We start from the raw sequence: 12,425 nt of genomic DNA, 5'->3' as shown, positions 1-12,425 counted from the left end.
AGTTCTTCAGTTGTAGGTACACTCACAGTACCTTTGCAGAGTGTTCCATGATTTTGACCCAGTGACGGTGAAGGAATGGCAATTTTGTTCCAAATCAGAATGTGTGGATTGGAGGGGATTTCTAGGTGTTGCCCTTGTCCTTTGAGGTGGTAGAAGTTGCAGTTTAGAAGATGTTGCCTAAAGAGCCTTGGTCATTTATTGCAATGCTTGTAGATAGTGCTACTGTGTCAGTTTTGAAGGGAGTGAAAGTTGATGAAGAATGTCATACAAATAGTCGTGAAGCAAGTTCTGGCTTAGAACAGCCGGAAGTGGAAACAACATGAATGTAGATAAGAATTAAATAAGAAATGTGAAGGAAATTTTGGTGGGAGTGGTTTACAGCTTTCCCAGTGAACACTATCCTGTTGGATAGAAAATTAACCATAAATAAGAGGAGTCTGTAACAAAGGTATCACAAAGCTCATAAGTTATTTCAACTTTTTAAAATGTAAAGTGAACTGTTCCCAGTGTTGGAAAGATTAAAAGCCAAATGACAAGCATTTAAGGGCAAATGTATATCACCACCTGTCACCCTTTTCACCCAGCCACCCATCATCCCAGCAGGGCTCCCCATCTGTTGCACCTCCCACATCATCCTCAGGCCTTCAGTGCAGCCCCTGTCACTCAAGTAGTTCTGGTCTCCCCCACTGCAGCCTCCCCCATCTGCAATGAGTGAGTCAGCCCCGCAGCACTGACTTTCATTCCACTGCTTCCAACTCCAGTCCCGGCCTCCAAATCACCGCCGACGCCACCACCCTGCGGCCAATCCCAAGCATGAATTTTCTTTGGTAATATGGGACTTTCAGGGGCATATTCCTATGCCGAGTCTATGCATTCAGAGTGCTCGAACCACTGATGTAGTCTGTAGTCTGATTAGATGCCAGTTCATTTATATTCCTTCATTTCCCAAGTGTAGGTTTTATTGGAAAAGCTGAGGTTTATTACTGATCTAAAGTTGTCCTGAACAAATCATTTTGGGCAATCTTGAAGTTCTGTGAGAAGTTCCAATACACCTGTAGCTTCAAAGTGGAATGTTATAGTAATGTCCCGACCTCTGGACTAGACATTCTCGACATGAGTCTGATGCCAGGGCTTGTTGGAAATGGAAGGTGTGTTTGTAATGTGACCAAACAAATTCATTATTAGCCTGTAAATTCTTCCAACATGCCAGATGGCAGTGAGTAAGAGAGAGAGAGACTTTCCTGGTTAGCCATCTTGTAGAAGGAAATGGCAAACCACTGCCACACTTTGCTCATAAGTGTGGATGATCCTGTGGAGACCCATGGCTCAACCCACAGAAATGAGAATGGGAGAAAAAGTTTCAGAGGGCAGGTAAAACACAATTACATTGGAATGGAATTACTCTCCAAATACAGGGTTTTTGCCTTGAAGGACATTAATGATCCATTTGGGCTTCAACGCTGATTGTTATTATTTTTATTGAAGCCAAAGCTTCATTCTCAAGCTTTGTAAAATATTGACATTGAATGTCCCAAGGCTGATCTTGAACTTTGGATTTACTGGTTTGGGCCTCGAGGTTGCTGGTGCAGTAACAAAACATCTGTGCCATTGTCATGCATCTGTTGGAGGAAGAGTTCTTATTGCATAAGAATAAATAGTGAAGAAACATCCTTCAAAGCTGTTTAAAATTCCTTAGTGTTTTTTTCAAACAAACATTTTTTTTTGTTTCCCTGTTTATGTGACTGCCAGCCGTTTAGTATCAATCCTGGCCAAAGTCATGTGACTGCGGCCTGTTTAAATATAGTCTGCAATTTCTCAATGGCAAACAAAACTTCTATTTGACTGATTTGAGTTGATATGATTTGTTAAGAAAGTACGATTTTTTTTGTATCTAACAAAATCAGATTTAGATCGTGGTCCTTATTTTGAATTGATAGATTTAATCTAAAGTGAAGGAAATTATTCTATTACGTGACAGGTTTTTGGTAACTCTGGCTCATATCTGTAAATATGAAACTTTATCTGAAAATTACTGTTCAGTGGTTCACCTCTTTCTCTACATTTTGTCCTTTTTCTCCACTCCAGACCCCACTGCCTCTGCCACCCCACTTTCCCAAATTGTATTTTAAAAACTTGAGACTATATGAAACAGCTGATCTGAATTCTTGATGTGCAATGAAAAGCTTGTCAACTCTGTACTGAATAATTGATCTCTTGTATTAAATGACTAAGCAAGTCCATGGTTTATTCATTATGAATGAAATAATTTAGGATTCTAATCAGAATGTGACTTTGGGTACAAGCTCTTGCACTGAATAGGATTAAAATACTTTGGGTGTTACCTTCATGTACACTGCCTAGAACACTTCAAAATGCTTAGAACTCCCAATATAATGTACTACTTGTGTTCTTCCCACAAATTTAAGATAAAATGGTAGATTTTCTTTCTGTTTACATTTGCATCCACTCCTCCTGTAACAAACAATATCCAGAACAGCGAATGACAGCCGTGTAGAACATTTCCCTAAGACCCAAATAGTTGAAGCAAAAAAAAGTTTTGAATTAAAGTATTTGCACTGCAGAGTTAGTCTGCTGTTCACAACAGGTCAGAATTAGGATATTTACTGTAGATTTTAGCACTTATTGCAGATGCAGTGTAATGTGGAAAACTAAAATATTTCGTGATCGTGTAAGTAACTGAGACAAAAAGGGAAACTTTTTTGGATAAATTTGGGATTGAAGAACAAATGAGTTTAAGCACAATCTGGAATGTATGGTTAAGCAATGCATTAAAAGCTCTTTTCATAGTCTGTATGGGACAGTGCTAAATATCAAAACTCCCCTCCAGTTTCTGAGCCAAAGTTGAACAATGCCATGGGAGATCATTTTAAATTCAAATTATGCTTTACTGATAGAAACTTTTGTACTGCTGTATGTAGGTTAGTATAGGAATTGCTATTGCTTAACTTTTGGTATGAACACTTCAAGAACTTTGAATTGTGTAGTTTCTTAAGTCAATAAAAATATTGCTTTTATTTTGTTTTGTAGTTAGAGTTTCTGCTGGAGAATTCTTTGAAATGATAGTCACCATTTAAGTGAGGATTTAGAAGTACATCTGTCATTATTCATAAAGGCTGCAGATCTTAACATTGCTCCTTTTTGAAGCTGTTGAAATACAAGTTACAAAATATTAAGTACACTTCTGTAACTGAAATTTGTTTTTCCTGTAGAATAGCTATCAACCTATATTCTTTAACAAAGTAATGATGATGTAGAATGCTTTACCTGACTTGCATTTGCTCATTTTCACTTTGCTTTTTAGTTTTATAAATTTACTTAGGATATGTTTGAATCACAATGCATTCAATTTTTTAATGGTAGACCTGAATTGTGTCTCCTATCTGGTTGAACTGTATTCTGGAAGCGCTCATGCATACCGTAAAAGATAAATGCTTTGCCATTGCTCCAAAGGTCAGAGAAGCAATGGAAGAAATGTGCATGCAGGATGAGTTCAGCATTTCCTGTCTTTCACAGGATTGTTTCACTTGTCAAAAATGGTTGCAATGATTACATCCAATCATCTAATATGATCTTTTAAATTATTTTTCAAAGATTATTAATGAAGAATGCTGCAAATGTGAAGGTAGTTGTATATTTTTAAACTTTGTTGATCACTGTCGATTAAGGAAAGAATGTTGGATCATTATGAAGGCAGGGAAGTGGTTCATTTTAAATTTTCTTTCAGCAAAATGAGTTTGGTTTACACTGAATTTACAGATTCCACCAAACTATCCAACTGAAATGACTGCCTCAATTCAGTTGGCTACCTTGCAAACAATGTGTAATGTGTACTTTGAACTATATTTAATAGCTTACTGGTGCATGTGAATTTGTATTAACTATCTTTGGACACTTCTGTTTACTTCAGTACATGCCATTGTTTTTGTCAAACATTTAGATCTGTAAATGGTTACAAGCCATTATCTATCTGTTGCTGATCTGAATTATTTTCCTTTCTTCTAGTGTGGAGGGTGATGCTCCAGGAAGTGAGACGGGCACCTCTCTTGACAGCCCTTCAAACTATAGCCAGGGTCCAATAACTCATAGTGCTATTGCCAGTCCTGATCAATTTGATGGTTCCTCTTTGGTATCATTCCCTGCCTCACCTGGTCATCAGCGTCCTAGGCGGCCCAAGCTTCAACATTCCACCTCCATACTACGAAAGCAAGCAGAGGAAGACGCAATCAAGCGCTCCAGGTCTCTGTCAGAAAGCTATGAGCTCTCCTCAGATCTGCAGGATAAACAGGTAATGATCATGTAACATGTTGCTTTTCTGTCTGCATATATGCCAATGTGTAAGTCAAATTGATCAATTATGAGTTTATAGAAAGTTATAATATAGCAAGGTGAATATCATGCAACAAGTAAGTGTATGGAAGGAGACAAGTTGCTACTTTGAAATCACATTATTCTTTTTGTCTTAAAAGAGTTCTTTTATTTCTGATTGTAACTGTCACCAGTAAACCTAAAACATTTACTGGAGAACAATGGTCTCCTGCCTCCAAAAATCCCCTCAGAACATCTGTACACAAGCAAAATAAGCCCTTGCTATCCACAGCATTATTGCAGACCATTGTTTTGGAAATCCTGACATTAGTGTAAACACACATTCCCTTAACGGGTAGAAGATTAAAGGGAGATGTAATTCAGGTGTTTAAGCTGATGAAAGGATTTGCTGGAGCAAATAAAGAGGATAGAGAACATAGGTGATGACCTTAAATTTGGGATGATATAAAGAAGCATTTTGCCACATAAAGGTAGCTAAAATGCTGTTGAGCCTAGGTCAGTTGAAAATTTCAAATCTCTATTTGATGGTAAAAATGTATTAGGTAGATGGAATGTCAATGCAGATGAAGCCAGAACACCCTCTGAACTGAATGGCAGACCCCTATTCCAGTGTTCTCATAAATAGCAACTTTATCCCTTACTGGAATCACTTGAAATGATATTTTCTTCTATCTGTCCTGCACAAAGCATTGTGGTGATGATGGTGTAGCCATTATTACCAGATTATCTCATGGTCCCTTCTCTTTTGATATCATAGAGTCATAGAGTCACAGCATGGAAACAGACCCTTCGGTCCAACCCGTCCATGCCGACCAGATATCCCAACCCAATCTAGTCCCACCTGCCAGCACCCGGCCCATATCCCTCCAAACCCTTCCTATTCATATACCCATCCAATGCCTCTTAAATGTTGCAATTGTACCAGCCTCCACCACTTCCTCTGGCAGCTCATTCCATACACGTACCATCCTCTGCGTGAAAAGGTTGCCACTTAGGTCGCTTTTATATCTTTCTCCTCTCGCCCTAAACCTATGCCCTCTAGTTCTGGACTCCCCGTCCGAATGGAAAAGACTTGATCTATTTACCCTATCCATACCCCTCATAATTTTGTAAACCTCTATAAGGTCACCCCTCAGCCTCTGACGCTCCAGGGAAAACAGCCCCAACCTGTTCAGCCTCTCCCTATAGCTCAAATCTTCCAAACCTGGCAACATCCTTGTAAATCTTTTCTGAACCCTTTCAAATTTCACAACATCTTTCCGTTCAGAAAGGAGACCAGAACTGCATGCAATATTCCAACAGTGGCCTAACCAATGTCCTGTACAGCTGCAACATGACCTCTCAACTCCTGTACTCAATACTCTGACCAATAAAGGAAAGCATACCAAACGCCGCCTTCACTATCCTATCTACCTGCGACTCCACTTTCAAAGAGCTATGTACCTGCATTCCAAGGTCTCTTTGTTCAGCAACATTCCCTAGGATCTTGCCATTATGTGTATGAGTCCTGCTAAGATTTGCTTTCCCAAAATGCAGCACCTCACATTTATCATCTTTTCATGAGCACTTTTCCTTAGTTCATCCATTTCTCCTCCTCAAAATCCTTTGTTCCTGCTATTCCATCCAACACAATCCCACCTCTGAGATATTTCTTTTTTTATTGCCTTTGCCTCTGCAATCTACAACAGGTAATCCTCGGTGATTTCTACACTTATCTCAAATCATCTTGACTTGAACACTTCTTTAACTTTAACTTCTGCTTTTTTTTCTTAAGCTGTCCCTTGATATTATGTCATCGACCTATATTTTCACAATATTGGTCAATCTTTGAGTACTTCACTATTTGCCTTTTGAAGGACATTTAGATTCACTTTTATATTTAGATGTTAATATATTCTGACATTTATTATTTGACCTCCTCCTTTCTATATCTTCACCCTTGCGATTTTGTGTCTCATTTTTGAGTAGCATGATGTGGAGATGCTAGTGTTGGACTGGGGTGGACAAAGTCAGAAGTCACATGATACTAGGTTGTAGTCCAACAGATTTATTGGAAATCACAAGCTTTTGGAGCATTGCTGCTTTGTCAGGTGAAGTGATGAAGAAGCAGCACTTTGAAAGGTTGTGATTTTCAATTAACCTGTTTGACTATAATAGGTCGTGTAACTTCTGACTTTCTCCTTTTTGATTCTCATTTCAACTGTATAATTATTAGTCATCCAAGGAGCCCTAGTGTCTCATGCTGTTCCTTTTTACATCTCAGGAATGTCTCTACTGTACCAGAGCTAATTCATTTTATTAAGGCCACCCATTTAGCTTTGTGTCGCTGTTTTTCTGTGTTGTTGCTTTGCATCAACTTTGCATCTTTTCATTTTGTAATCTAATCATTTTCATGAGGGGTAGAAAAATAATGACCATGAACTAGGGTTATTGAGGAAGAAAAGAACAAGATTGTCTCCATAAGCTGGAGAAGTTGAGAAGTGTGGGGAAGAGGAATGGTTTCAAGTAAACCAAATAGCCAAGATGAATAAAAAAAATCATTCATTTTTCCATGAAAAGTTACTTAACTCTCCAGATAAGTAATAGTTATTATTAACTGGTAATAGCATAGAACATAGAACATAGAACATTACAGCATAGTACAGGCCCTTCAGCTCTCGCTGTGTGGAACCAATCTGAAGCCCATCTAACCTATACTGTTCTCGTCCATATGCCTATCCGATGACCATTTAAATGCCCTGAAAGTTGGTAAGTCTATTGTTGCAGACAATGCACTCCATGCCCCGACTGCGCTCTGAAAAAAGAAACTATCTCTGACATCTGTCCTATATCTATCACCCCTCAATTTAAAGCTGTGTCTCCTCATGTTAGCCATCGCCATCCAAGGAAAAAGGCTCTCATTGTCCACACTATCTAACTCTCTTTACTATTTTATATGTCTCAATTAAATCACCTGTCAACCTTCTCTCTAACGAAAACAGCCTCAAGTCCCTCAGACTTTCCTCGTTAGACCGTCCATGCCAGGCAACATCCTAGTAAATCTCCTCTGAACCCTTTCCAAAGCTTCGACATCTTTCCTATAATGTGGTGACTAGAACTTATCGCAATACTCCAAATGTAGCCTCATCAGAGTTTTGTACAGCTGCAGCATGATTTTATGGTTCTGAAACTCAGTCCCTTTACCAATAAAAGCTAAAACACTATGTCGTTTTAATAACCCTATCAACCTGGGTGGCAACTTTCACGAATCTATATACCTGGACACCGAGATCTCGCTGATATCTACACTACACTACCAAGAATCTTACCATTAGCCTTGTACTCTACATTCCTGTTACTCCTTCCACAAGTGAATCACCTCACACTTTTCCACATTAAACTCCATTTGCCAAATCTCAGCCCAGCTCAGCAGCTTATCTACGTCTCTGTGTAACCCACAACATTCTTCGTCACTATCCACAACTCTATCAACCTTTTACGTCTTCATCCAGGTCACTTATAAAAATGACAAACAACAGTAGCCTAAAAACAGATCCATGCAGTACCCCACTAGTAACTGAATTCCAGGATGAATATTTCCCATCAACCACCACCATCTGCCTTTTCTCAGCTAGCCAATTTCTGAATCACCCACAATCCCAAGCCTCTATTTTGTGCAATAGCCTACCGCGGAAAACCTTATCAAATGCCTTACTGAAATCCATATAGACCATACACTGCTTTACCCTCATCCACCTATTTGGTCACCTTCTCAAAGAACTCTAAGATTTGAGAGGCATGACTTACTCTTCACAAAATCCTATGTTGACTATCGTTAAACAACTTATTTCTTTCCAGGGATGATTATAAATCCTATCTCTTATAACCTTTTCCAGCACTTTACCCACAACCAAAGTAAGGCTCACAGGTCTATAACTTCCAGGGTTGTCTCTATTCCCCTTCTTGAACAAGAGGCAACATTTGCTATCCTCCTCCTGGCACTGTTTCTGTAGACCATGGTGACATAAAGATCGAAGCCAAAGGCTCAGCAATCTCACCCCTGGTTTCCCAGAGAATCCTAGGATAAATCCCATTGGCCCAGGAGACATCTATTTTTACACTCTGGAATTGCTAACATCACCACCTTATGAACCTCAATCCCACCTAGTCTAGTAGCCTGTATCTCAGTATTCTCCTCAACCACATTGTCTTTTTCTAATGTGAATATGAGGAAAAATATTCATTTAGCACTTCCCCTATCTCCTCTGACTCCAAGCACAACTTCCCACTACTATGCTCGATTGGTCCTAATCCTACTCTAGTCATTCTTTTATTCCTGATATAGCTATAAAAAGCCTTTAGGGTTTTCCTTGATCCTATCCACCAATGACCTCTCACATCCTCTCCTGTCTCCTCTTAGTTCTCCCTTTAGGTCTTTCCTGGCTAACTTGTAACTCTCAAGTGTCCTAATTGAGCCATCACATCTCATCCTCACGTAAGTTGCCTTCTTTGTCTTGACAAGAGATTCCACTTCCTTAGTAAACCACGGCTCCCGCGCTCAACACTTCCTGCTTGCCTGACAGGTACATACTTATAAAGGGCCCACAGTAGCTGGTCTTTGAATAAGCTCCACATTTCAATTTGCCCATCCCTTGCAGTTTCCTTCCCCATCCTCTGCATCCTAAATCTTGCCTAATCGCATCGTAATTGTTTTTCCCCGAGCTAGAAATCTTGCCCTGCGGTATATACCTATCCCTTTCCATCACTAAAGTAAACATAACTGAATTGTGGTCACTATCAACAAAGTGCTCCCCAACCTTCAAATCTAACACATGGCCGGTTCATTACCCAGTACCAAATCTAATGTGGCCTCACCCCTTGTTGACCTGTCTACATACTATGTCAGAAAACCCTCCTGCACATATTGGACAAAAACTGACTCATTTAAAGTACTTGAACTATAGTATTCTCAGTCAATATTTGGAAAGTTGATGTCCCCCATAACATCTATCCTGTCACTCTCGCTCCTATTGAGGATCATCTTTGCTGTCCTATCCTCTACTTCTCTGGAATTATTCGGAGGCCTGCAGAAAACTCCCAACAGAGTGACCTCTCCTTTCCTGTTTTGAATCTCAGCGCATACTACCTCCGTAGATGAGTCCTCAAATATCCTTTCTGCAGCTGTAAGATTGTCCTTGACTAACAGTGCCACACCATCCTTTCTTTTAACATCTTCTCTGTTACTATTGAAACATCTAAATCCTGGAACCTGCAATAACCATTCCTGTTCCTACTCTACCCATGTCTCTGAAATGGCCACAACATTGAAATCCCAGGTACCTCCCATGCTACAAGTTCACCCACCTTATTCTGGATGCTCCTGCCATTGAAGTAGACACACTTCAAACCAACATCTTGCCTGCCGGTGCCTTCTTGCGATCTTGAAATCTTACTTACGACTTCACTACTCTCATCCTCCCGTATACTTGAACTACAATTTCGGTTCCCATCCTCCTCCTGAAGAGCACTAGCAAATATTCCTCCCACCCCCCCCACCCCAGGATATTGGTACCCTTCTGGTTCGGGTGAACGCCATCCTGTTTGTAGAGGTTCCCACCTACCCAAGAAAGAGCCCCAATTATCCAGGAATCCAAAACCCTTCCTCCTGCACCAGCTCTCTATCCACAAGTTCAACTCCTCTGTTTCCCTATTCCTCACCTTGCTAGCATGAAGCACGGGCAACAAACTACAGATAACAACTCTTTGTTCTAGCTCTAAGCTTCCACTCTAGCTCCCTGAACTTCTGCTTTAAATCCCCATCTCTCTCTTCCTATCTATGTCGTTGGTCCCTATGTGGACCATGACTTGGGGCTGCTCCCTTCAAGGATCCCAAAAACATGATCAGAGACAACATGAACCCTGGCACCTCGAGGCAACACACCGACCGTAAGTCGCTTTCATTCCCACAGAACCTCCTATCTGCCCCCCTAACTATGGAGTCCCCAATGACTAATGTTCTGCTCCTCTTCCCCCTTCCCTTCTGAGCAACAGGGACAGACTCTGAATAGTGTTTCAGGTAAAGCAACCACCCAAATATAAAGTTTCATTTGCCCAGCAGTCCCGTGTCCCTTCCTGCTCTGTGTGCGCTCCGCTTATTCATGAGGTAAACCTTTTATATCTCCCAAAATTTACCTTCCCATCAGGCCTCTGGTCCTTGCTGTCGCTCCTCCCATTCCAACTGCTGTTGGAAAGAAAAAGAAACTTACTCTTGCACTTAATAGAAATCTTCCTCAATTCTAAGCGTAGTGTTGGTTTTTTCGTTGAAGGAAGAAGGTAAATATATTGAATGGTTCAGAGCAGGTTTACCAGACTAGTACCTGGAATGACACAAAAACAGAAATTGCTGGAAACACTCAGGAGGTGTGGAAGCATCTGTGGAGAGAAAGCGGAGTTCACGTTTTGGATCCAGTGTCCGAACCCGTTCTGAAGAAGGGCCACTGGACCCGAAAGTTAATTGCTTTCTCTCCACAGATGCTGACAGATCTGCTGAGCTGTATTCGGCAATTTTTATTTTTGTTTCTTACTTCCAGCATCTGCAGTTCTTTTGATGATTTTTGATACCAGAAATGAGTGATTTGTCTTATTGGGATTGGTTGGACGTGAGTCATAGAATCATAGAGATGTACAGGACAGAAACAGACCCTTCGGTCCACCTCATCCATGCTGACCAGATATCCCAACCCAATCTAGTGCTGGGCTTGTTTCTCCTGGAGTTTAAAAGAATGAGGAATTTAATTGAAGTGTACAATATCTTGAATACTATTGACATGGTCTACATTGAAAGGATGTTTACTCTTTTGTTTGAGTCCAGAACTGAGAGACACTGTTTTAAAATTAAGGATCACTCTTTTAGCTCCGAGCTCCCCCTTGTCAATTTTAAGCCATTCAAGTGTCTGAATTACTTCTGTTCCACTATGACCAGGGCAGGATCATCTTCCCTCATAAATTCAAATGTAAACAATTCATTTAAAATACCACAGTTATGCCCCTGCTTCCATGCATAAATTTCCCTTTTGCACAAAAATGGGTTACACTTGTGTTACCGCACTTTGACTATTATATGTTCTTGAAGACATTTAGATTTCCTATTATGTTAATTGTGCGTCTGTTTCCATATATTCTCCATAAGAGTGTAAGATATAGGAGCGGAATTAGGTTATTTGGCCCATTTGAGTCTGTTCCGACATTTGATCATGGATGATACCCCTACTTTTTTCCTGTAACTGTTGATTGTCTTAACTGTGCTTCTCTTATTTGCTTTTTCACTTTCCCAGAACCTTTTATGTTCAACCTGGTCCTCTGACATATTATAACCATCTGACACCTGTCAGAGTGCATTTTTTTCAACTACTTAATATGTCTATCTTGTCACCCAGGAATTTCTGGATTTGTTTGCCCTACCTTTATTCTTCATGATAATATATCTTGCTCGTGCTTGAACTACCTCCTGCCAACTTAAGATTGCAATTTATCGGACACTGATCCATTCTTATCCCATTAAAGTTGGCTTTCCTGTTGTTAGTTATTCTTTCCTGTAGATTACTTGTGCTTTAATCAATGCCCCTTAAATGTTTTCATACTGACTAGACAGTGAAGTGCCAGAAGAATGCAGGATGGCTAATGTGGTGCCATTATTTAGGAAAGGTGGTAAAGAAGAGCCAGGGAACTGTAGACCAGTGAGACTGACGTCCGTGGTGAGTGAGTTTTATTGGAGGTAATTCTGAGGGACAGGATCTACATGTATTTGGCAAGACCAGGACTGATTGGGGTAGTCTTGTTGTGTTGTGCATGGGTAATCATGTCTCATTAACTTGGTTGGGTATTTTTGAAGAAGTGACGAAGACGATTGAAGGTAGAGCAGTGGACATTGTCTATGTGGACTTCAGTAAGGTGTTCAACAAGGTTCTGCATTGTAGACTGGTTAACAAGGTTAGATTACATGGAATATAGAGAGAGTGAGCCAATTGGATACAAAATTGGCTTGAAGGTATGAGACAAAGGGTGATGATGGAGGCAGGTTAAAGTGAGAGGGGAAAGAT

The 12,425-nt window shown here is 40.2% G+C and overlaps 1 protein-coding gene across 9 annotated transcripts in view; it reads left to right on the top strand.

The window, feature by feature from the left end:
• The window catches only part of iqsec1b (IQ motif and Sec7 domain ArfGEF 1b), a 484,326-nt gene that overhangs the window by 391,607 nt on the left and 80,294 nt on the right, over positions 1 to 12,425 (top strand). For all 9 annotated transcript variants that reach the window (XM_072582214.1, XM_072582212.1, XM_072582221.1 and 6 more), the window contains one exon: positions 4,024 to 4,306. In XM_072582214.1, the coding sequence (XP_072438315.1) occupies positions 4,024 to 4,306 (283 nt within the window). The remainder of the gene's footprint in view (positions 1 to 4,023; positions 4,307 to 12,425) is intronic.

Source organism: Chiloscyllium punctatum, chromosome 12 (genome assembly GCF_047496795.1).
Source record: "Chiloscyllium punctatum isolate Juve2018m chromosome 12, sChiPun1.3, whole genome shotgun sequence".
Classification (NCBI taxonomy): domain Eukaryota; kingdom Metazoa; phylum Chordata; class Chondrichthyes; order Orectolobiformes; family Hemiscylliidae; genus Chiloscyllium; species Chiloscyllium punctatum.
Note: the sequence above shows the minus strand (reverse complement) of the source record. Positions and strands in the feature narration are given on the sequence as shown.